The sequence below is a fragment of the Rana temporaria genome, chromosome 4, assembly GCF_905171775.1.
Source record: "Rana temporaria chromosome 4, aRanTem1.1, whole genome shotgun sequence".
NCBI classification, from domain to species: domain Eukaryota; kingdom Metazoa; phylum Chordata; class Amphibia; order Anura; family Ranidae; genus Rana; species Rana temporaria.
In genome coordinates, this window is record NC_053492.1 from 104,647,687 (window position 1) to 104,673,951 (window position 26,265).

General features: G+C 45.6%; 1 protein-coding gene across 1 annotated transcript in view; it reads left to right on the forward strand.

The window, feature by feature from the left end:
* SLC35G2 (solute carrier family 35 member G2) overlaps positions 1-14,664 on the forward strand; it is a 48,312-nt gene extending 33,648 nt beyond the window's left edge. Inside the window, exon 2 of the mRNA XM_040348713.1 lies at positions 11,646-14,664. Within this exon, the coding sequence (XP_040204647.1) occupies positions 11,662-12,900 (1,239 nt within the window). The 5' untranslated portion in view covers positions 11,646-11,661 and the 3' untranslated portion in view covers positions 12,901-14,664. The remainder of the gene's footprint in view (positions 1-11,645) is intronic.
* The last annotated feature ends 11,601 nt before the right edge of the window (positions 14,665-26,265 follow it).

Below are 26,265 nucleotides of genomic sequence, written 5' to 3' on the forward strand. Positions count from 1 at the left end.
AAAGGAAATAATTAGTCAAAATATCTTAACAGAAGAAGCTAACATATACATAACACACTGATAACATAGAGTAAAAGTACGGCCACATTTATACTTCTTTCATTTTAGGCCAACTGCCATTTGTTGCCCTCAGCATAGCCCAATCAACTAGATAGCTTTAGCATCACACTAATAAAAATAGGCGTCATAACCACACAAGACACAAGGAGGTTGGGGGAAGAGAGGCTGATAGAGACAGATTACCTTCTCTGTCAGACGGACTTTTTCCATTGGATATTCCAATCGTGTGTAGCCCCATCTGAGTTTTTTCATCGGAAATTAGAAATCGGAGTTTAGATATAGAACATGTTCTATTTTTCTCCGATGGAATTCCGATGTGATTTGGCCGGGGAAAAAGCCAGATCGTATGTACGCGGCATAAGAACCAACTATCATTCAACTCTGTTTGCAGTTTGGTTCTCAGTGGGTGAATTTTAAGTGCACAGATCTACCAAGAAAAATGCATATACCATGCAGAGAAAGAAACTGCGAGAGCCCAGACAGATTGCTCTGGCAGGATACGCAAACATTTGGCTCAACCACATTGTTTTATTGTTATTTTATTGTCATATAGAACAAAATAAAAGAATAAAAGATAAAAAGCTGAAAACTGAAAATGGATTTACTGTCATGAGCATAAACTTTACAAAACAATATATTAATAAAGAGCTTAGCTACAGGATTTTACCTATTGTGTGTGTGAAGGTGAGAAACTCCATGGAAACATAGCAATGGATTTAATTTAACCAACATATTCACTGTAACTAATAAAGCAATGCTTTTACGGCAGGCTTCAAAATACTGTCATACCAGGTGACACTGCGAGCAAAAATGTGAAAATCAGTATAAGATTAAATTCAATGTGTAATAAATTCATATAAATATAAATGTGATCTCCAGCGCTTGCCCAGTGAATAGGATATATACAAATATGTATATCTATAAAAATAACGAAATATGCAAAATATTAAAATGAAATTGCTGCTCAATCTAAAAAGTGTACATATGCACAAAATAATTGAAACTTATTGGACACTTTTTTTATAACCTTTATAGATAGGCTTTCAGCCATTTTTTTTGTCACATAGGAGGTTGCGCTGATCATTATTTGTTTTCAATAAATTCATATAACCATAGCACAGTAATATACAGTTATATACCACAGTGCCACATAAACTAATTGGTTAATCGAATGAATCAATACATGACAATAAATTAAATAAAGTCCACATAAAGTTCATAAGCTTCCACAATCTTCATAGTGCAGATTAAAATTTTCATTGTGCAAATAAAGTGGCATGTGTGCTGAAACAAATATTCTGTGTGCCCTCTCACTCACCAGATGCTATGGACTCCCTTAACAGAATTATTTCTCGCTTGTGTGGATGGCTGGGCTTTTTTGTCCTTCAGGCTGTATCTCAAGTTATCCTCAGTGTACACTTATAGGGTATGTGACGGACCCATCCGTATACTGGACATATTGTGTTCGTCTGCTTTGCCGTTTTACATGAAGTCGCCCATTCGTATGTCCACCACGAGGCGATCGGACTATGCGGATGGGATCTGGGCGCTATTCCCCAATAATATGCCCTCAGTTCCAGGCTATCTGGGGATACGTTATATGAATATAAAATGTTCGGCAGTTATAAAGTTATAGATTTTAAATGTCTGTTATTTCAGTCTCCCATCTGGTCCCCTAGGGGAGTGTCCACCAGGTGGGAGACCTGCATAAATACGGGCGGGTAGCCCACAGTAAAGTGAGTTCGTGTTTTACCCTCATGATGGAGCTTGGTCTCGTTACTGGAGGGGATTGGGTTTCTGGCCACTAAGGACGGTGTATGGAGAGAGTTGCCGGTTGGAACCTATTGCACTTCGGCGGTTAGCGGCGGTTCGTGTACTTTGGAGCTCGGGAAGAGAGGTACCGCAACAACTGGTGGCAGCGGTGGGATGAACCTCAGCGCCCAAAGAAACCACTACAACCAGGACCAAATGGAATTGCAATACCAAAACCTGAGAAGAGCTACCTTAAAGGATTTATTAGAGCAAAGAGGCGGACAGGCCAGTAACCTCAAAAAGGGGGACATTATCACATTATTGCTGGAAATGGATGGAGTACCAGCAGCAGAGGGAACCAATGGACTCAGCCCAGACGACAGAACCCCCGAAGAAGAGAGATTTGACCGGGCGGTAAGAATTAGGCTGGCCCATTATGGTCCCAACCCATCTGCGGAAATTATCGCCCAAGTCCAAGCCGCTGTGGAGGCCAACCTGCTACGCCAAAGCGGCACTGCAGCAGCCCCAGTCACAGCAGACACGGGGGAAAGAAAGAAGGTGCCGTTTGCAGCATTTAAAGCCTTCAGTGAGACAGAAGGAGAGATCGATGGGTACCTTGCCGATTTTGAGCGGCAATGTGCCCTGCACAAGGTACCCCTGGAGGACTGGATCCCTATATTGTCCGGCAAGTTATCCGGCCGGGCCAGTGAGGCTTTTCGGGCCATCCCTGACGAGGAGATCGGGGATTATGTGGCCGTCAGGGAAGCTCTACTCTCCCGGTATGCCGTTACACCCGAGGCATACCGAAGGAGGTTCCGGGACACTGTAAAAACGACTGGGGACTCCTACGTTGAATGGGCATGTAAGGTGCACCGCACTGCCGCACACTGGATGGCGGGGTGCCAGGCTGTGTCCGGAGAGGAGGTGCTACAGATGTTTCTGTTGGAACATTGCTTCGACAAATTACCAACAGGGGTCAGAGAGTGGGTAAGGGACCGTAAACCCTCCACTCTCCATGAAGCAGCTCGCCTGGCGGATGAGTATACGGATGCCCGAAAATTGGACAATTCAGCCACCAAGGCTCCTGCCAGGGTGGAATACAAGCCAGCAGCTACTATTTACCAACCCCCTATGAATCGGCCCTCAGCACCCCCTCCGTCGACCCAGTATCCCCGCTCACCCCGGTTTAACGCTCGAGAATACTCCCAACCCAGTCGGTGCTACCTATGCAATCAGCTGGGACACAAGCGACCGGAGTGCCCGATGAACAATGCCAACCAAAGTCAGTCCTGGAAGAGACCCCCAGGGGCCAATCCACGACCACCTCTCCCCGCAGCTCACTGTGTGGAGGAAGAGGAATGCTGGGGTATTCTGCATGAGGCCGACCCCGTTCAGGCGGCCCACCGAGATAACAGGCAGCACCACAGACAGTGTGTCAAGGTCAACGGGAAGGAGGTCAGTGGCCTACGGGATACCGGTGCGACCATGACTTTACTCCAGAAGCACCTAGTATCCGAGAACCAACATACCGGGGACACGGTCGCAGTATGAGTAGCCGGAGGTGCCGTGTTCCGACTACCCGTTGCCCGGGTACATTTGGATTGGGGAGTGGGCGCTAGACAAGTGAACGTGGGGGTTATGAAAGACTTACCCGCCGATGTCCTCCTTGGCAATGACTTGGCCCCCCTCCTTTCAGCCTATACTCCCATGGGCCCCGCTGCAGTAGACGCTGTCACGACCCGGGCCCAGACCCGTGCCACCGAAGCCGGCCCACCTGCTGCTGCGACCCAGGTAAGACCCTCTACCCCGACGTGTATGTTAGATCCGGCCCCTTTAGGCTGGGATACCCCAGAGATGTACGGAAGGGAGACTAGGGAAGACCCGACGTTAGCGAAGTACAGGGCCAGGGCCGACTCAGGGGAGGAAGGAGTAGATGGGGAGCACTACGAGTGGGTGGGGGATAGGCTGTACAGGATCCCGAGACCGTCCCAAAAACCGAGCACCCCTCCGCACAAGCGACAGCTAGTGGTACCTGCCAAGTACCGGCAGGAGATTTTACGGATTGGGCACGATGTGCCGTTAGCGGGCCATCTAGGCTCCCACCGCACAGCTCATAGGATCACACAAAACTTTTTCTGGCCCAATTTGAACCGAGACGTGCGGATGTATTGTAGCACGTGCGACACCTGTCAACGGGTAGGAAAGCGGGGAGATCACCCAAAAGCTAGGCTTCAGTCGATGCCTATCATTGGGGAGCCCTTTTCCCGCATAGCCGTTGACCTTGTAGGTCCACTGGCCAGGGCTAGCCCCTCCGGTAAGAAGTACATTCTTACCGTGGTGGACTATACCACACGTTACCCAGAGGCAGTAGCGCTGTCTAATATCGAGGCAGAGACAGTAGCTGATGCCCTGGTTAAGATATTCACTAGGGTCGGGTTCCCTCAGGAGATTCTCTCTGATCAGGGAACTCAGTTTACCGCTGTGCTCACCCAGCAACTGTGGAAGGTGTGCAGCATTAAACCGCTGCTTAGCTCACCGTATCACCCACAGACCAACGGCCTCTGCGAGCGATTTAATGGTACCCTCAAACAGATGCTGAGGACCTTTACTGACACTTGCAGAGACTGGGAGCGATTCCTGCCTCATCTGCTATTTGCATACAGAGAGGTGCCCCAGGAATCTACTGGGTTCTCCCCCTTTGAGTTACTCTATGGGAGAAGGGTCCGAGGACCCCTAGATCTCATTAGAGGACACTGGGAGGGGGAGACAGAGCAAGAAGGGACCCCCATAGTACCATATGTCCTGGAACTCCGGGACCGCATGGAGAAACTATCCCTGATGGTAAGGGAAAATCTCCAGGCGGCCCAGGGGAGACAGAAGCGGTGGTACGATCGGGGCGCCCGACAGCGGGTCTTCCAGGTTGGGCAGAAGGTTCTAGTGCTCAAACCTGTGAAGGCAAACAAGATGCAAGCATCTTGGCAGGGCCCGTATAAAGTATTAGCGCAGATATGTGATACTACCTACCTTATAGCCAGCTGTTCAGATGAAGGGATCCAGCGATCCTTTCATGTGAACATGTTAAAGGAGTATCAGGAGCGACCAGAAGATGTTGCGGCAGTCTGTGCCCCAGCTACGGATGACCCCGAGAACTTACCTTTACCTGACTTGTTAGAGAGGAATCCCCAGACGGACCTTACGAGCCTTGTGCAGCTAGGAGACCGGTTAAACCCAGCAAAGAAGGTACAGGCAAGACAGCTTGTGTGGGAGAAGCAGGCGACGTTCTCCCAAGAACCCGGGTACACCACACTAGCTATGCACAAAGTCGAGACGCCCGGACAGAACTCCCTACGACCCCCATACCGTATCCCTGAAGCAGTCCGAGAGGAAATGCGGACGGAGATACAGGAGATGACTCGGCTGGGGGTTATCGAGCCGTCAGACAGCCCTTGGGCCTCGTCTGTAGTCCTGGTGCCTAAGAAAGATGGGACCACCCGGTTCTGCGTAGATTACAGGCGGCTCAACGAACGGACCACCACTGACGCGTACCCGATGCCCCGGGTAGACGAATTATTAGACCGCATTGCCAGGGGGCGCTACCTGACCACCATTGACCTGTGCAAGGGTTATTGGCAGATCCCCCTGGCCGAGGATGCTATCCCTAAGTCGGCCTTCGTCACCCCATTTGGCCTATACCAGTTTAAGGTTATGCCATTTGGAATGAAGAATGCTCCGGCTACCTTTCAGCGTATGGTGGATAGACTCCTCGATGGCTTCCAGGACTTCGTGTGTGCGTACCTGGATGACATTGCGGTCTACAGCGAGACTTGGGAAGACCATTTAGTCCACGTGGGGGTGGTGCTGGACAAGATTCGGGCCGCCGGCCTGACCTTGAAGCCAGATAAGTGCCATTTAGGCATGGCAGAAGTGCAGTACTTGGGTCACAGGGTAGGATGTGGGACCCAGCGACCAGAGCCAGCTAAGGTCGAGGCGGTAGCTAACTGGCCCACACCTATCACCAAGACCCAAGTGCTAGCCTTCCTGGGGACGGCAGGGTATTACCGACGTTTTGTCCCCGACTACAGTACGGTGGCCAAGCCCTTGACGGACCTGACTAAGAAAAACTTACCTAAGCAGGTCCTGTGGTCGCCAGCTTGTGAAGCCGCGTTTCGGGCCCTGAAGCAAGCTCTAGTGAATGCCCCTGTCCTGGCTGCCCCAGTGCCTAACAAACGTTTTCTCGTCCATACAGATGCTTCCATGTATGGACTGGGGGCTGTGCTAAGCCAGGTCGGGGAAGATGGAGGGGAGCACCCTGTCGCGTATCTCAGCAGAAAACTACTACCCAGGGAAGTGAGTTATGCGGCAGTGGAGAAGGAGTGTTTAGCCCTGGTCTGGGCACTAAAGAAATTGAGTCCTTATTTATACGGACAAGAATTTTCCCTCATTACGGACCACAACCCCCTAGTTTGGCTTAACCGGGTATCAGGAGACAATGGCAGACTGCTGAGGTGGAGTCTGGCACTACAGCCTTACAATTTCACCATCAGCTACCGACCCGGTAAGCAGAATGGGAATGCGGATGGATTATCTCGGCAAACAGACGTCTCTACGCCTTCTCCGTCCGGTCATCCCCAAGTTGACCCGCCAAAGGGTCAAGCCGGGTCTGCCGGAGTGTTCCACAAGGAGGGAGCCATGTGACGGACCCATCCGTATACTGGACATATTGTGTTCGTCTGCTTTGCCGTTTTACATGAAGTCGCCCATTCGTATGTCGACCACGAGGCGATCGGACTATGCGGATGGGATCTGGGCGCTATTCCCCAATAATATGCCCTCAGTTCCAGGCTATCTGGGGATACGTTATATGAATATAAAATGTTCGGCAGTTATAAAGTTATAGATTTTAAATGTCTGTTATTTCAGTCTCCCATCTGGTCCCCTAGGGGAGTGTCCACCAGGTGGGAGACCTGCATAAATACGGGCGGGTAGCCCACAGTAAAGTGAGTTCGTGTTTTACCCTCATGATGGAGCTTGGTCTCGTTACTGGAGGGGATTGGGTTACTGGCCACTAAGGACGGTGTATGGAGAGAGTTGCCGGTTGGAACCTATTGGTTGGAACCTTTGGAGCTCGGGAAGAGAGGTACCGCAACAGGGTATTAATAAATGGCAGAGAAAAGAAATATAGCGTAATTCTGTTTATGTTAACAATAAAAACAAGTAAAATCCACTCACGTAAAAACACGCTGTATTGTATAAAAACCAGAAATAGAAAGTAGGCATCGACTTGCGTCTCACTGACCGGAAATTACGTCACCACCCACGGTCTCGGATTTGTTTTGTCCGTCCCATGAGACGTTATCAAAGGATGTCCGTTGACCACGGGTGGTGATGTCTTTTTCCGGACGGTGAGACGCAAGTCAATGCCTACTTCCGATTTTCATTTTTTTAATACGTTACAGCGTGTTTTTACATGTGAGTGGGTGTTACTTGTTTTTATTGTTAAAATAAACAGAATTACACTATATTTCTTCTCTCTGACAGTTATTAATACCCTATGAGCGTACACGGAGGATAACTTGAGATACTAAGGCCCATAGACGTGGTGTATCTGGATTTTGCAAAAGCATTTGACACAGTTCCCCATAAACCTTTATTGTACAAAGTAAGGTCCGTTGGCATGGACCATAGGGTGAGCAGGGCCGGCGCAACCACCAGGCGGACCAAGCGGCCGCTTGGGGCGGGCAGGTCCGCAGCCTGGGATGGGGCGGAAAGATGATTTATTTTTTTATTGTCCGGACTCCCGCAGACTCGCAAGCGGCTGGCGCGCTGCACACAGCCGCAGAGTCTGGTCCGCGGCGGCGGCGATCTATAGTGGTGGTAGGCACGGCTCAGGCTGCCTGCGTCCAATAGCAGGCTCCACCGCTGCGGCGCCGTCCTCCTAGCCTTTCCCCTAAAGAAGGCGACGGCAGCCCCAGAGCATGGCGGGAGTTGTAGTTCTCCAACAGAGCACAGGCACACAGACTTCACTTGGCCCTCTGGTGCCTGTGCTCTGCAGTGACTACAACTCCCAGATTGCACTGCAGGGCACTCAGAGAGAGGGAGAACGTCACATGTTGCTTCTCTCGGTTCACGATTGTCCCGCCTCCTGCTCTCCGCTCTGTGAAAGGTAGGAGTGGAGAGGGAAGGGAGGAAAATATATGGAAATGTGATGGATGGGGTGTGGGGGGCAGTGCTGTGTGTGTGGGGGGGGGGGCAGTGCTGTGTGTGTGTGTGGGGGGGCAGTGCTGTGGGGGGACAGTGCTGTGTGTGTGAGGGCAGTGCTGTGTGGGGGGGGCAGTGCTGTGGGGGGGACAGTGCTGTGTGTGGGGGTGGGGGGGCAGTGCTGTGTGTGTGTGGGGGGGTAGTGCTGTGTGTGTGTGTGTGTGGGGGGGGGGTAGCGCTGTGGGGGACAGTGCTGTGTGTGTGTGTGTGGGGGACAATGCTGTGTGTGTGTGTGGGGGACAGTGCTGTGTGTGTGTGGGGGACAGTGCTGTGTGTGTGTGAGGGACAGTGCTGTGTGTGTGTGGGGGACAGTGCTGTGTGTGTGTGGGGGACAGTGCTGTGTGTGTGTGGGGGACAGTGCTGTGTGTGTGTGGGGGGCAGTGCTGTGTGGGGGGGGGCAGTGCTGTGGGGGGACAGTGCTGTGTGTGTGGGGGACAGTGCTGTGTGTGTGTGGGGGACAGTGCTGTGTGTGTGTGGGGGGCAGTGCTGTGGGGGGACAGTGCTGTGTGGGGGGGGGGGACAGTGCTGTGTGGGGGGGGCAGTGCTGTGGGGGGACAGTGCTGTGTGTGTGGGGGGCAGTGCTGTGTGTGGGGGTGGGGGGTTAGCGCTGTGGGGGGGGGCAGTGCTGTGTGTGTGTGGGGGGGGTAGTGCTGTGTGTGTGTGTGGGGGGGGGGGGGGGTAGCGCTGTGGGGGACAGTGCTGTGTGTGTGTGTGGGGGACAGTGCTGTGTGTGTGTGTGGGGGACAGTGCTGTGTGTGTGTGGGGGACAGTGCTGTGTGTGTGTGTGGGGGACAGTGCTGTGTGTGTGTGTGGGGGACAGTGCTGTGTGTGTGTGGGGGACAGTGCTGTGTGTGTGTGGGGGGCAGTGCTGTGTGTGGGGGGGCAGCGCTGTGGGGGGGGGTAGCGCTGTGGGGGGACAGTGCTGTGTGTGTGGGGGGCAGTGCTGTGTGTGTGTGGAGGGCAGTGCTGTGTGTGGGGGGACAGTGCTGTGTGTGGGGGGCAGTGCTGTGTGTGGGGGGCAGTGCTGTGTGTGTGTGTGGGGGGGGGTAGTGCTGTGTGTGTGTGTGGGGGGGGATGTGTGATGGGGAAATACTGTGTGGGGGGGGTATGTGATGGGGGGCAATAATGTGTGGGGGGATATGTGAAGGGGGGTGCATTACTGTGTGGGGGGATATGTGAAGGGGGGCATTACTGTGTGGGGGGATGTGTGAAGGGGGGGCATTACTGTGTGGGGGGATATGTGAAGGGGGGTGCATTACTGTGTGGGGGGATATGTGAAGGGGGGCATTACTGTGTGGGGGGATGTGTGAAGGGGGGGGGGGCATTACTGTGTGGGGGGATATGTGAAGGGGGGTAATACTGTGTGGGGGGATATGTGAAGGGGGGGCAATACTGTGTGGGGGGATATGTGAAGGGGGGCATTACTGTGTGGGGGGATATGTGAAGGGGGGGGCATTACTGTGTGGGGGGATATGTGAAGGGGGGTAATTATTGAAAGAAATATTTTTGCAAGGGAGGTGGGTGGCCGTTGGGGGGGGGGGCGCCAAAATGGAGCTTCGCTTGTGTAGGCAGAAATCCTTGCACCGGCCCTGAGGGTGAGTACATGGATTAAAAACTACAAGGGCGAGTTCAGAGGGTGGTGATAAATGGGGAATACTCAGAATGGTCAGGGGTGGGAAGTGGGGTCCCCCAGGGTTCTGTGCTGGGACCAATCCTGTTTAATTTGTTCATAAACGACCTGGAGGTAAAGAGCTCAATCTCTGTATTTGCAAACGATACTAAGCTAAGCAGGGCAATAACTTCTCCGGAGTATGTGGAAACCTTGCAAGAAGATCTGAACAAATGCAACTACAGGGCAAATTAGGTTTAATGTAGAAAAATGTAAAATAATGCATTTGGGTGGCAAAAAAAAATATGGATGCAATCTATTTACTAGGGGGTGAACCTCTGAGGGAATCTAGGATGGAAAAAGACCTGGGGGTCCTAGTAGATGATAGGTTTAGCAATGGCATGCAATGCCAAGCTGCTGCTAACAAATCAAACAGAATATTGGCATGCATTAAAAAGGGGATTAACTCCAGGGATAAAGCAATAATTCTCCCACTCTACAAGACTCTGGTCCGGCCGTACCTGGAGTATGCTATCCAGTTCTGCACACCAGTCCTCAGGAAGGATGTAGTGGAAATGGAGCGAGTACAAAGAAGGGCAGCAAAGCTAATAAAAGGCCCAGAGGATATTAGTTATAAAGAAAGGTTGCGAGCACTGAACTTATTCTCTCTGGAGAAGAGATGCTTGAGAGGGGATGTGATTTCAATTTACAAATACCATACTGGTGACCCAACAATAGGGATAAAACTTTTTTGCAGAAGGAAGATTAATAAGACATGTGGCCACTCTCTGAAATTAGAAGAAAAGAGGTTTAACCTTAAACTGCATAGAGGGTTCTTTACTGTAAAAATGGCAAGGATGTGTAATTCCCTTCCACAGGCGGTGGTTTCAGCCATCAATAGGCATCAATAGTTTAAAAAAAACTATTAGATATGCACCTGAATGGGAATGTATACAGGGATATACAATGTAATACGGACATATAATCACACCCATAGGTTGGACTTGTGTATTTTTCCAACCTCTCCTACTATGTAACTATGTAATTCAGGCTGAGATACAGCCTGAAGGACAACAAAGCCCAGCCATCCACACAAGCAAGAAAGACTTCTATTATTGGAGTTCATAGCATCTGGTGAGTGAGAAGACACAGGGTAGCACAGATTGCATGGAATATTTGTTTCAGCACGCTTGGCACTTTATTTCCACAATGAAAATTTGAATCTGCACTATGAATATTGTGGAAGCTTATGACCTTTATGTGGAATTTATTTTCATTTATTGTCATTTATTGATTAATTTGATTAACCAGCTATTTTATGTTGCACTATGGTATATAAATGTGCTATGGTTATATGAATTTATTGCGAATTAATTTGAATGTTGGGTAGCGTAGATTAGACTGATTTTCATATTTAAAGGCACAGTCATCTTTTTAAGAGCAGCAACTCAAATAATATTTTATTTTAACTTATTTATTTATGATAATTTACACTTATCCTTTAGCGCAGGAGTGTATATTGGTGTATTACTACATACACTTGTATACTATGAGTGGGCTGAACAAAAAGAAGATGAAAGAGCTCGGGAGGAGCCGTTGTACTACCAATCTGATGTTTGTATCGCTGAGCTATTGTGTTGGGACAGGGGGACAGCCTAGCGGCCAGAACACACCAGTCAGCGCTCTCAGCCATTCATTGAGAGCGCTGATTGGATGTCAATTGGCAGACCTTTTTCAGTCTTGCCCCTTTGATAGAAGCCAGCCAAACAGCTGGCTTCTGTCGGACCGGCTGGCGTACACACGGGCCGAATGTTGGCCTGTTTCTATTGAACAGGCCGATGCCGCCCAACATTTAGCCCCTGTGTACAGCCCTTTAGTTCTACTTTAAGATAAAGTATTCCATTTACATTTACCATTGTCCTAATCCATATTAAAACTATTTTTTTGTTCTTTTTACAATTTACAGGCAAAGATTTGAAGACATGGATAAATCTCCATCCAAACCTTACTCATCCAAGAAAAGGGTAAAAATACACCCCAACACTGTGACAGTTAAATACACATCCCACTATCCACAGCCTGGAGATGAGGGAAATGAAGATACCAGTGAAGAAAATGGGGGTTTTGTAGAGGAGAACCCTAAGAAACGATTACTAGGAGATGCAAAAAAGAAAGGAAGAACCTTGTTTGGAACTATGGATGCTCGCCCAAAACAGACGCAAGATCCTGATAACGATCTTGCTCAGCAGTTACAAAGCTTTGCAGACAGCTCTATATTTCAATCTCGGAAAATGTGGGCAGTACTCTTTGGTTCAGCTATGGCTCATGGATGTGTAGCACTTATTACTAGATTGGTTTCTGACCGTTCCAAAGTGCCATCTCTGGAGTTAATATTCATTCGTTCTGTGATACAAGTCCTCTCAGTAATTATGGTGTGCTATTATAAAGAACCTCCTTTTGGACCTCCGGGGTACAGACTACGGTTGTTATTCTATGGTGTGTGCAATGTTATTTCCATTACCTGTGCCTACACCTCATTCTCTATTGTCCCTCCAAGCAATGGCACAATTATGTGGAGAGCAACCACCACTGTTTTTAGTGCTGTTCTGGCCTTTTTGTTGTTGGATGAACACATGCCAAATGTAGACTTGATCACTGTTGTTTGCAGTGTGTTTGGGGCATGTTTGGTTATGATTCCAAATATTGTTAATGAAGAGAACTCCTTTCTTGGTATCTGGAAAGAAGCATTTGGTTATACTATGACAGTAATGGCTGGACTTACAACAGCACTTTCCATGATAGTCTACAGGTCCATTAAAGAGAAGGTCAGCATGTGGACTGCTCTTTTCACCTTTGGGTGGACTGGGAGTATTTGGGGAGCCTGTACAATGTTTGTCCTTCAAGAGCCTATTATTCCTTTAGATGGAGAAACCTGGGGCTACCTTCTTGCAATCTGTCTATGTTCTACTGTGGCATTTCTTGGTGTTTATTATGCGTTATATAAATTTCACCCAGCCCTGGTGAGCACAGTGCAGCATTTGGAGATTGTTGTAGCGATGATCCTACAACTTCTTGTCCTACGCATGTTTCCCAGTGCGTACGACCTAATAGGCGGAGCAGTCATCATAATCAGCGTCTTTGCATTGGCTGGTTACAAACTGTACTTAGGAAGATTGGGTAGACAAGATTATCAAGAAATTCTAGACTCTCCCATTAAATGAGAGACAATTTCTTTGGTTGACTGTCTTGTGTTTGTAACAATGTTGCCTACTATACATTCCACCAATGAAGTGACCAATTTTGAGATTTCACTGCAAACGTGGAGGCAGTAATGAAAAAGGAAAAATATAGATATTAAAATATATTTTACATAATTTATTTTATGTTACATACAACTAGTCTAATATAACAAATACTTTTATCAGCTGCCTCATTTAGGAGAATTATGTAATTTTTTTAGGGCATTAAATCCTGATGAGGTTGGTTACAACAAAAAAAAAAAAAGGTATTTTAGGTTGACATAATGAACATATCTTTTGTTACTTAATAACACAAACTCACTAATTTTATAATCATTATATTGCCTTATAGTTGGAACACATCTTTTAATTCTAATAGCTTCTATGCAGGTCAGGCAGAACTAAAAGGCTTCAGTGGGATCCTGGGACTTGCTACCTTCTTAAAAGAAACCTGACAAGGTTAGGGAACCATAGAAGCTGCCATTGCAGAGCTGTCCCCTGAAAATGCCAGTTTCTGTCACATTAACATTACTACTTTAATGTTGAACCACCATCCTAGGACATTTGTGGATAAAGACTTTTTACATATCATCAACTAACCTCCATACTATATCCGAGTATATTTTTCTAATGACGGCTTCACTTCTAGCTATAGCAAGGCCAACTTCTAAATTACTGTCAAAAAGCTTTCAGGTAATTAGTGAGCTAATTACAAAATTGGGTTGGAACACAGGGCCATCTAGTCTGACTACTGTTGTCCTGGTTGCAAGGAAAACTAAATTTGAACAGTTACAGAACATCATAGCTAGCTGTAGAGTGAATTGAAAATGTACATTTTAATGGCATTAAAGCACTTATATCATATATTTTAAATTATATTATGATGTATTCATTTTATTAAGTCTGGAGTTTTCTCAAACAGTTTAATCTAAAATCTGGTTTGTTGCTACTACACATCGTTATTTTTATACTTTCTCATCAAATGAGTTCCTTATTGCATATTCATAGATTCTTCAATGCTGTTAATTGAATCTTCAAGAAGTAAGCCACCACACACATTCCCTTTTGACTTTTATACACAGACTCTACACAAAATGTGTTGTTCATTGTATGGTTATAGTTAGTATAGTTTCATATATGAAATCCTACAGATTTATTTTTTTGCTGCATTCAAAACTTTGTGTTTCCATTTTATGTACCAGATAATGTTATCGTAATTCCTTTCCAAAAACACCAAAGTGGAGGAAACATGATTTTTTTTTCAAACACCAGATTGTAAACTTTGTGACATATTTGATGTGCCAAACATATTTTTTTTCTCAGAGATACAGAGCGCTCAGTAAATAGCAACTGTCACACATGGATGGCAGATCTGACTTGAGGTTTATGTTTTTGTCTTCTGCCATACAGAGAAGGCACATTGCAATGTTGTTTATATGATGTATTTTAGGAAAAGTGTTTTAAAAGCAGGGAAGTGTTTTTTTTTTTTTGTGCACATTGTAGCTTTAAAAAATAGAACAGCATTAGTTTTATCTCATGTTGGACAGATGAGCAAAGAGTCTATGCAGTACAACCCTCCTTCAAGTCTTTCGTGAATACTAGTGTCAGTATATAATGCTAGATATTGCCACGAAAAGCTTGCTTGGATGGCCATCCTCCTATAAATAGTATTGGATCATTCAGGCCGGATTCACACTGGTCCGACAAACGCTCCGACATTGGGAGCTTATGTCACATGACGTGTGAAAATCAATGTTTGCCTATGGGAGCACGTGTCGGACCGACTTTGAAAATGCTCCCTGTACTACTTTGGTCTGACTTTGATCCTACTTCAGCCCATTGAATATCATTGAAGTCGGATCAAAGTAGGAGCCTTGTCCTTACCATCCGACTTTTGACATCCCATATGGTGATGTCAGCAGCAGTAAAAGGAATTGATCTCACACTGGGATTGTTTTGATTTGTTAAAGCGCTGCGTAAACTGTTGGCGCTATATAAATCCTGTATAATAATAATAATTAGGGTTGTCCCGATACCACTTTTTTAGGACCGAGTACAAGTACCGATACTTTTTTTCAAGTAGTCGCCGATACCGAATACCGATACTTTTTTTAAATGTCATGTGACCGTTTTCAAACCACAATACAGACTAAGGATATTTTCTTTAGAATTATGAAGAACTGGTACATCATGGTGTGGGGCTGTTTTTTAGCATACGGTACTGGAAAACTACATATCATTGAAGGAGTGATCACTGCCAGTGCCACCTATCAGTGCAGCTCATCGGTGCCAGTGCCCAGCTAGCCAGTGCCACCTATCAGTGCCCATTAGTGCATCAGTGCAGGGAGGCAGCTTATTAGTGCATCTCATCAGTGCCACCCAATCAATGCCAGTGCCACCTATCAGTGCCATCCATTCATGAGTGCCATTCAATCAATGCCAGTGCCACCTATCAGTGCCATCCAATGGCACTGCAGCTGCCTGGACGTGTGGATTTATTATATAGCGGTCGTCGGACGGCCGCCGGGCCCTGGTGAGAGAATTAAGTTTGGGCCTATATTATGATGGGGGCCTGGAGCTGCAGCTCCATCAGCCCCACGGTTAATCCGGCCCTGCCTCTATGCACCGCTCGATGTCACAAAAAAAAAAAAAAAAAAAATAAGTATTCTATTTTGGTATCGGGAGTATTTGCACGAGTACGAGTACTAGCGCAAATACTCGGTATCGGTATCGGGACAACCCTAATAATAATAATAATTTGTCAAAGAACAAGTCAGACTATCACAAAGTCAGATCATAGTAGTATCCTGTTCATGAAAGTCGGATGGATGTCGGACCGATGTAGGATCAATGTAGGACTGATGTCGCAGAGCAAAGTAGGATGAAAGTCGTATCACTGTTGTGTAGTATAAGTGTGAACCCAGCCTTAACATGCTTTTTGTCACAGTGGGTATAGCCTTCAGCTGGATCTTGTTATCCTCATAGGTCCCTTAAACCTAATACACATTGGGAGCCCTGACCCCCTGACATTTGTGAGGAGGCGCATCATGATCTAAAGCACTAGGAAGATGTTCCTAGGTGAACACCTCTATGATGGCACATAGAGGGTTCCTTCAAAGCAGACTCGTAATTTCCAGTTTATGTTGTTTTTCCTATTCATGCAATTGTGACAGACTATCTGCCCATTCACATATAGTGGAGCTGATAATTCTGAAATGGAGGAGCCACCATTGCAACATTTAAAATCCTAGTCTGGAATCTTGTGATCCACCAGCCTAACCAAACTGATAATTTTTCTAACCAGTGAGGGCACTAAAGTATTTCAGGCAGTCAACAAACAAAAAAAGACAATGAGCAATGATTATGCAATGTGTGCTAAGCTTTCATCGGTTGTATATTATTGGAATGTTCTGTACCGTGTCTAAATACTACCTGTGATCCTGCCACAATTAAGTCTCTGCATGATACTTACCATGCTTACACATTAACAGTCATAACTTGTAGTTGTGCCTTGGATGAAGAAACCTACTTTTATATGCCCTCATAAAAATAGTTGACAAATAATAAAACTACACTTGTCTGGGTCTTACTGTAAATCAGGATGCCCATGTTAGCACTAGGAAGGTGTCAATTTGTTCTTTCATTGTAATCACATCTAGGCAATAGATTTGCCGATTAGGACCACAGACTGGAAATGTTCACTTCCACAGGCACAAGCTGGCCCTTCCTTAAACTCCAAAAAGCAGTATACAGAGTATAAATGATTATCATCAATGGTTCATGTCTTACAGCTTGGGAAGCATGGGAGGGATATTTTCCTCAAAGCACATTTTAAAGGCACACTCACACCGGTGGGCAAATGATAAAGCACACCTAGTACCTGTGATATATGTCTCTTCTTGGTGTCCCTTTCCTAGTTTGGAGGAATTGTAAAGTAGAAAGAAATTAAAAAGGAAAGTAATTGCAGAGTCAAATACTATGACCACTTTCATTGTGAAACAACACAGTAGCACTTGTTATGCAGAGTTTTTGTGTGTACTAAATAATTCAGCTCAGTCCACTCTTTCTTGCCCCAGCACCAGGGAGCCATGAGCATTTTAAAGACTGGTTGTCAGCTAACATCATGGGTGCTCAACCTGTGGCCCTCCAGCTATTTTGAAACTACAAGTCCCATGAGGCATTGCAAGGCTGACAGTTACACACACGACTCCCAAAGGCAGAGGCATGATGGGACTTGTAGCTGGAGGGCCACAGGTTGAGCAACCATGGATTACATAGTCACATCTGTTTTTTTTCTATGGATCATCATGAACTTTTATAGTTATAATGTTTATGTTTTTATGGCCTAATGCACATTAAGAATTGAGCCCTGGTGCCTGGGGCTCCAACATTCAGGCATGCATGAGTGGAAGGTACAGGCACACTGTCCAGCTCCTCTGCCCGCAGATTGTCAAAGTCTATGTGAAGCTAACAGCTGCTGAGACTAGATGGTGCACTGAGCGGCACTTGCATTTAGTGTAGTAATTGCTCAGGAACAAATGTCCAAAATACAAACGGTCTGCAAATGTAAGTGCTGTTTGGTGCACCATCCAGTTTCAGCAGCTGTCAGCCTCTCATAGACTTTGACAGGCTGCAGGCAGTGGGGCTGGACAATGTGCCTGTACCTTCCACCCATGCCTAAGTTCCACAGTTTCTTGCACCAGGGCCGTGTTCACAAGGTCTTAGTCATGCCATTGACCCATACTAGAGGCAATATTCAAAAATATTTCAAATGTTTGACACAATATAGATGAGTATAGCTAAATGTTAAATAATTGAAAGCATTCTTTTCGGTAAAATATTTATTACTGAAAATATTAGCTTGATTGATAAAATATGTATGCTTATTATACTTTATTCACCTATTCGTTCAGCATTGAACTAGTCTGCGTGTGTTTTTTTCCCCCCAAGATTTCCTTCTAGCAATGTGCTCTTGAAAAGGAAGTGATAAAAGTAAAGGCTCATAGGAAATCTATATAAGCTCATTGTCCTGGGAATCCTCTGTTCATTCAACACAGGGCTGCATTTTTTCATAAACAAAGGTGCTTTTAACTGAGTAAAAGACTGAGGAATTGCTTGTATATCCCCAAACCATAATGTGTTGGTAGAGAGATCACAAGGACTAGATGAAAACACCCAGCTCACTGCCATGTTAAGACAACATTCCACCAATCTGCAATGTATTTTTCTAATGTTCTAGTGAATGAGTGCCATTTTTTTTGTCTATGAGTGTTAACTGCACAATAAAAGAAAAAATACTTGAAAGTGCTGAGTAGTGTTTTAATAAAGAAAAAAAGTTGGGTTGACCTGGCCCCAATGGCCAGAGGCCTAGACATCACCTTTACAAGGCAGCTGAAGACTTTTAGTGTGTATGTGTCAAATTAAAAAATGGCGGCCATTCTGATCTGTTTGAAACTAGCAAAGAGGGAAATTTGCACATGGTCAGGGCAATTTGCAAAACCGCATTCAGGGGTTCGCCATCACTCTTTCAAGCTAGCTAGATTTTTTTTTTTATCTTGTCTACTGATCTGTCTCATCTCATTTGTATATGTAGTATACAATACATATTAAGCTATATGCCCAGGAAAGGCAAAGAAAAAGGTTCACTTAAATGCTGGTCGGCTTGACAGCTCTTGTGCCTAGAAATGGGTTATTTAAGCTTGCAGTGTTACAGCATTTAAGGAAGTCACATACTCTCCATAGAACTCATAGTACTGGGTATTTCTTTTTGATCCTGGTGAGGCTGGCAGTAAAGTGAACCTTTCAGTAATAGTTCAGTGACTTGAAGTGGAGCTCCAGTCCCCATAAACATTTTTTTTTTTTTTAAAAAAGCTCCCCCGTGATTGTTAGTACTTGTACATTTATATTAGAATACTGTTAGAACAGTATTCATGCTGATTAGTTTTAAATCTTTAAAAATGTACCTGATTACAGAAGCAGGCTGATTGCCATCTATGAGGGAATCTGAAGGCCGCTTGTGTCTTTTTCTGGGATTTAGTGCAGCTGGCTACCCAGCATGCACCTTCCGATCTCACGTCTGTGCAGTAATGACAGTGTACGGCACAGTTGATTGCAGGCTGTCATGTATTCAAATATGATAAGATTTCATTAGGCTTCCCAAAGACTCCAGGGATAGATGACACTGATATCCCAGGAGTCAATGGGAGTTTGGAGTCATTAATATTGAAGCTAGGTAGCTATGGGCGGAGATGGTATGATGCATTAAGTTTGTCCCATAAACTCAACAAAAAAGAGAGTTGGGCACAAAACAGGCGGCAACCACATCAGGTGGCTGGGTGATCTGGGCGCCATGGCCATGTATTCCATTGACATTCAAGGTAGTAAAGATTTGCTTGTATAAAAGCAGGCCAATTGGGCTGCTTGAAAATATTTTAAAAGATCAGGGACAATAAACAAAAACAATGCCAATATACTCATAAAATACTGTATGCAATACAGCATGTATCAATTCCCATCAAGCCACTGGAAACATGCCCATCCACAAGGACGCAGAGGTAGTTCTGAGAAAAAGGGCATGGCCCTTGAATTGTGTAAGCTGCGCCCTTGTGGATGGACATGTTTTTAGTGGCTTAATGGGAATTGATACATGTATATTGGCATTGTTTTTATCAAAAAGTCCTACGGTAATGCACGAGGCTGATGCACCTTTCTCTTAGGCCCCTTTCACACGGACAGATAGAATGGTGCTTTTAGCTGCGGATTTTACCGCAGCTAGAAGCACACAATGCTTTCCTATGACATCATTCACACACTACGGTTACCTGCGGTTTTGTTGAAATCCTGTAGCTATCGGCACATAACCGCAGGTAATCACAGTGCACTGGGTCAGCTGCGTTTGGTATGAATCTTGAGGGGGAACTCCACGCCAAATTTTAAATAAAAAACCGGCATGGGTTCCCCCTACAGGAGCATACCAGGCCCTTGGGTCTGCTATAGATTTTAAGGGGAACCCCCAAATGCCGTTCGGTTCCCCCAAAATCCATACCAAACCTGTATCTGAGCAGCAGCCCGGCCGGTCAGGAAAGGGGGTGGGGACGAGCAAGCGCCCCCTCCTCCTTAACCCTGCCAGGCCGCATGCCCTTAACATGGGGGGGTGGGTGCTTTGGGGCAGGGGGCGCCCTGTGGCCCCCCACCCCAAAGCACCTGTCCCCATGTTGATGAGGACAGGGCCTCCTCCCAACAACCCACATCTATAGAGATAGTAACCTTTGCAGGCCATACATTAATGCATAGGCATGCGCACAGGGTGTGCCAGGTGTGCCTGGGCACACCCTAATCACCCTGTTTGGAGCAAATTCCCACTGTTTTCACCAAAGCCCTCTAACAGAGCTCCTAACAAAAATGTAAAAAAATAAAAACTACTAACATCGTCCACTGCCCTACAGACACCAATCTCTGCTCTACTGACACTGTCTATTGTTCTGCTGATGCCGTCAGTTTATACACACACACATAAATATGTTTGAGCTTTGGGGTGCACACCCTAATGCAATAGGTTGTACACACCTATGCATTCATGCGTTCCTTCGCTACATAGATGAACTCCTGTTCATTTGTGACAGGAAAATTGCTGATATTTTTTTTTTTACTTTTTAGAATTCCAGTGCCTGCAACTTAATGTTTATAGGGCACTTGAATGTAAGAGAGATCTCTTTTAGGTATGTAGAATTGGTGGCCTCCCAATATAGAGCTGTCACACAGTTGTATAGAAAACCCTGGGCAGGCAATAGTTTCTTGCTGGCTCAATCTAATCACCCCAAGCATGTCATCGGGGTTTATATGGATCCATAGTATCTGCAGTGAAAGCCCAGACTTTGAAAGGGAAGCAGATCTCCTTTATACTAGATTTAGACAGAGAGGATCCAGTGGGTTCGGGATCATGCCTACAATATTGTTAGAACCAAGAGCAGGAAGGATTTACGTAAGTAAATCAAAAAAGTCCCTTTCAGGCTTTGGAGATAAACCAGTATTAGTAACCCCTTACAGTCCAGAGTTCAATCAGGGTTGGGATATACACTAGTAAGGAGATATTTACCTGACCTCTATTGTTTGGAGATGATGCCCTGTCAGACATATTACATGAGGGTATTAATATAATCCCTAAGAAAGCTTATTCCTTAGCCAGCACCCTTGCGCCACATTTTTTCAATCCCATCCATCAATAGTCCACCACTTGGTTCGGTTTTGAACCAATGCAACTTGCTGTGCTGCTCAGGCTTTGTTGAAGCAGGATGTATGTGGTTACATAAGCATCCACCAGTGGGAGTGCTGGCACGGGATTGAGCTTGTCCAAGCTCCTGCTATGACTTGTACAAAGGAAAGGATCCCTGTAGCTCCAGCCAGGCCACACTCCCAATGCCTTTTGCTCTGCCCCTTGGAGCTTAGTCATGGGGAATCCTAGGGACTACGAGGATGTGCAGCTACAGGGATCCTTACTTGGTTGCCCTTCATGGGCAATTGCAAGTGTGGTATGACTGACTGTCCCTGCTACCCCCATATTTCTTGGGGTGACATGGTTATATCTAGCAGGAATAGCAAGCTTTTAATGTTAATACTTTTCTTTAATTGCATTATTAAATATGTAATTTATGTCATTACTTGCAAGGCTTGCAAGGTCCAATATGTGGGACACATGACCAGAAGGTTGCGGGACTGTTTTCAGGAACACATTTGAGATATTAGAAACCATAAATCTATGAATGTGCCCTAAAACTTTAATAGCCAACATGGGGCGATATCAATTTGGTTTCAGTTTAGATCATAGAGAGAGTTAAGGTTCCTACCAGCGGTGGAGAAGAAAAAGAAAAGGTAAAGAAGTTTTGTTTTTTATCCACTTTGGAGTGCTACCACCTTCATCATCTATCTACATTTGTTGCAGCTGCGGACTGGGCTGGTACCTAGGTGGTTCCAGCATGTGCCCATCTCATTGTGGGTTGTTTGGAGCAGCAGTGTGTATACTGTGTGCCCTTTCTCCCATTCTTGCATAATTCAGCCAGCCATTGTAGGTGGTTAATGACTCTTCTCGCTGAGCTACCTGAGATGCTAGACAGCACCCTGTCTGATCCATTGAACAACCCTGTGGCTTCTGCTGAACCAAGAAATCTTTGCTTCTCCCATGAATTTCTGATTTAAGCTATGTCTCTGCACTTCTGATTGCCAGATTATTGTGCTCTCTCCAGCCAGTATCTCACTTTTATCTTTTCTGCTGCCATTCATATTTTTACTAACACTGATTACTGACCCTTCGATGTTCTTCGACTACGCTTCAGCTTGATCCCAACCTGAAACGACTTGTTTACTGACCTTTGGCTTGTTTACTGACTATGTTTCTGGACCCCGGCTTGCTTACCTCTTGGGGGGACGATCCTAAGGACTGCAACCTGGTACTAACACACAGCTAAACCCATTTCCACTATCAGTTAATACTTAGACTCTACAACTCAGTGGGAGACCCTCTACTGCTATAGCTTCTGGTCTTTGAGCCTGACCCCTTACCATGACACCTACCTTCTCAGCACACACACACACACACAACAGTGTGGCTTTTACAGCCAGTTTGGAGGCGCTGCACGTTTACTGATGTGGCTATTTCTGGTTTTGCTTATAGACCTACTGCAAGCTGCCCTTATCACTTTACTGCTGGTTTTTCACTATATAAACTATTTTTTGACACAATCTACTTAGCCTGGAACCTGTTTATGGAGAAGGGTTTCTCCCATGACAAAAAGAGTGTCCTTTCCCCCCTTGAGGTGGACACCTTTCTATTAAACTTATTATACTATACACTGTACAGATAATCATTAAATGTATGTATAGGCAAAACAGTTTTTTTACATTTTGGATAGAATAAGAAACAATTAAAACCCCCATGAGGTTACTGTTTTCTGTCTTTGTCCCACTGGATAGTTTTGCCTTTACATACATTTTAATTCTCATTATTTCCCTGTGTGATATTAAAGGAGAAGTGTGGGATTATAAAAAACAAACATATTACGCATACTTACCTACTTTTCCCGCTGGCTCTAAGCCCAAGAACTGAGAGATTACATGACCACTGATTGCTCAGTTCTTGGTCTTCACTGAGCAGACACCAGTGACTGTTGGTCATTGGCTCTCTGCATTACCCTTCCAGTGTTCACAAGAGCGCTGGACAGGAAAGAGGGCAGGAGTGGTCTGGGATGTCAGCTGACAGCAGGCCTTAGCCCACTTTCACGATTCTGGGTCACAGGAGAGCACAGGTAAGTGCACTCCTGTGACCCACATGAAAAGTATGGCCAAAGGAGTTTCGGCCTCACTTCTTAGGCCGGGTTCACACTTATGCCGGATGCGGCTCACAGCAGGGGTCCTGTGCGTAACTGTTCTCCGTTTCAGGGATCAATCAGGCCCAAATTTTTGCTTGAATTCGGACATGAAATGGAGCCAAAGATGCAGAGGATCCCTGTGCAATTCACTCCGCAGGCACTCCGGAGATGTGTGAACCGCCTCCATAGAGAGCTGGACACAATCTCCTGTCATGTGAATTGGATGCGGGGCAACCCCCATACAATTGCATAAGCGTGAACCCAGCCTAAAGGTTTTGTTTGGATGGGCAAATGCAGTGTGCTTGCATGCAGGTGTATTAAGCTTGTGTTTGAGAAGCTTCTAAATTCCATGTAATCCTTCATTTGACCTGCAGTTGACTTCTTTCTGATCAGCATTTGACCGCCTTCTAAGCTGCATATGGCTGTTTTTGCATTCCTATATACCTGAACTGGGAAAAAGGCAGGTCTGATGCAAACAAATGCCAGCAAACGCAGGTCTGTAAAGAGTAACTAAACTCTGGAAGCTGTGCACCAAAAAAGGCAAAAAAATGGTCACCAGAACTGCCCGTGGTCACTTTGCAGCTAATCTCTCCCCAATATTGACTGAGATAAAAGGGGTGCACACAGGTGATTTAGAGAGGCTGGAAATAGAAATATGGTTTGGGGTACACTAATAATTACAGGTTTCTTAGGTTAATAGACTGGTCCCATGCCCACTAAACGAAAGGAGAACGAAGATTCGCTGTCCAAGGACCTCGGTTATGGAATGCTCTACCCTCAGGCCTCGTACACACGACCGAACATGTCCGCTGAAACTGGTCCGTCGGACCAGTTTCCGCGGACATGTTTGGTCGTGTGTACGGCCGACCGGACAACCGGCGGATCGGACAGGCATGATCGGACAGGCATGCTAAGAAACATGTCCGCTGGAAGCCTGTCCGGATCGGACAGGCATGCTAAGAAACATGTCCGCTGGAAGCCTGTCCGTCGGACATGTTCGGTCGTCTGTACGACTCACCGGACATGTCCGCTCGGCCGAAAGCCCTCGCATGCGTCGAAGTGATTCGACGCATGCGTGGAAGCATTTACCTTCCAGGGTCGCGCACGTCGCCGTGTCATCGTCGCAGCGACGGCGTCGCCACGTCACCGCGTATCCTGTCCGCTCGGATTTCTGTTGGATGGTGTGTACAACCATCAGACAGAAATCTCCGAGCGCACATGTCCGATGAAAACGGTCCGCGGACCGTTTTTCATCGGACATGTCCCCTCGTGTGTACGAGGCCTCAGACATTCGGATGGAGGAAAATCATCGGCCTTCAGAAAAAAAAACTTAAGACCCATCTATTCTGAAGCATGGCTGGACGACCACATTGGTTACAGCGCCTTGAGGCGATTTAGTTTGCATTTGTAGCGCTATATAAGTTACTCACTCACTCATGCCTCAAAACTGGCCAGTGTGACCACTCAGCACAATAGTAAGGCTTAGAAGTTGGAAGAGGACAGGTTAGGTTCTTAAAGTGGAGTTTCCATCCCAAATTTTTTTTTTCATTATTGTGCTCATTAGACCTAAAAAAGTAAAACAATAAAAAATATTTTTTTTTTTACTCATCTGGAAATGCCTGTTGCTATGCAGTCCCACAAAATCTGCCTTTGAATCCACCTAGAATTCTGACATCATCTCCCTCTAATGCTCCTGGGAAATGTGTGTCATCATTTCCCAGGATGCAGTGCGCTGTCCAATCATCACTCCCCATCCAAGACTTCCAGGAAGTAAGTGCTTGTAGGATTCACAATGCCGACAAGCAAAATGACAACGGTGTAGACATAGTTTTATAAACTATCTTTTTTGAATATCTATGCGGATCGGCGGCGGATTGTAAAATAGTAAGTGACCAGATTTATATTATAAAAACGCAAGATGAAAGGACATACATTTAAAAAATGCTAATTGTGGTTGGAACTCCGCTTTAAACCAAAGGAGCATGTGCATATTAATGAACTCAGAAATTCTGAGCACCTGGGGGGCTTAAACTGAGGTCCCTGCTGTGTTTACAGCACTGGATTTCTGACATTTCAGATTCACTTACACAGTTGGCTTTTGCTTTGTCCTTAAATGGCTTTTTTTATGTACTATACAATGTGTTGCTGTATTAAACACTTTTCTAGAGAATACGAAAACTAACACTAGTCTATGCTAATCATCAATATGTAATAGCTTAGGGGTCGATAACCGCTAAAAGAAACTGAGTGTGCTGTGCAGAAATCTCTTTTGGATAAGCTTTAAATAGAATTCTCATAAAAAAATTATAGTTAGTAAGCTCAGGAATACCAGATGCTATGCATTTTGCTGCAAAGAAGCAAGGTAGAGAAGGAGAGCACAAAACGTGCTTTTTTTTTTACTTATAAATAAGGATGTTTGGTGAACATAATGTCTGCAAACCTCAACCTTAGTCCAGAACTCTACTCAAGTCTAAAGGGGCGAAATCTTGCTATTTATGCAAGCTTTTGTTAAAAAGGGCATCAGATCACTGCCATTGGGGACATGGGTTTCTAGTAAAAGTGATTGTGGTAGCTTTACAGGCATCCAATCACTTTCATATGCTCATAAACACAGGGCTTTTTTTCTTATGCCGCGTACACACCATCACTGTGTGTGGGGGAAAACGTCGTTTTATGTCTTGTAAAAAACGACCAAAAAAAATTGAAGCATGCTTCAATTTTATGTGTCGTTTTTCAAAAGTGCACTTTTTACTTCACAGAAATTGACCGTGTGTAGCAAAAAACGTCGTTTTCTAAGACGTTTTTTCATCCACGCATGCCCAGAAGCTACTTATGAAGCAAGCTTCAATGGAAAAACGTGGTGGAACGTAACCTCACTTTGCAAGATCATTGTGAGAAAACGATGGTGTGTAGGCAACTTCGTCTTTGAAAATTGAAGTTTCAAAAACGTCATTTTTTACTTCACAGAAAGTGTCGTTTTTTTTCA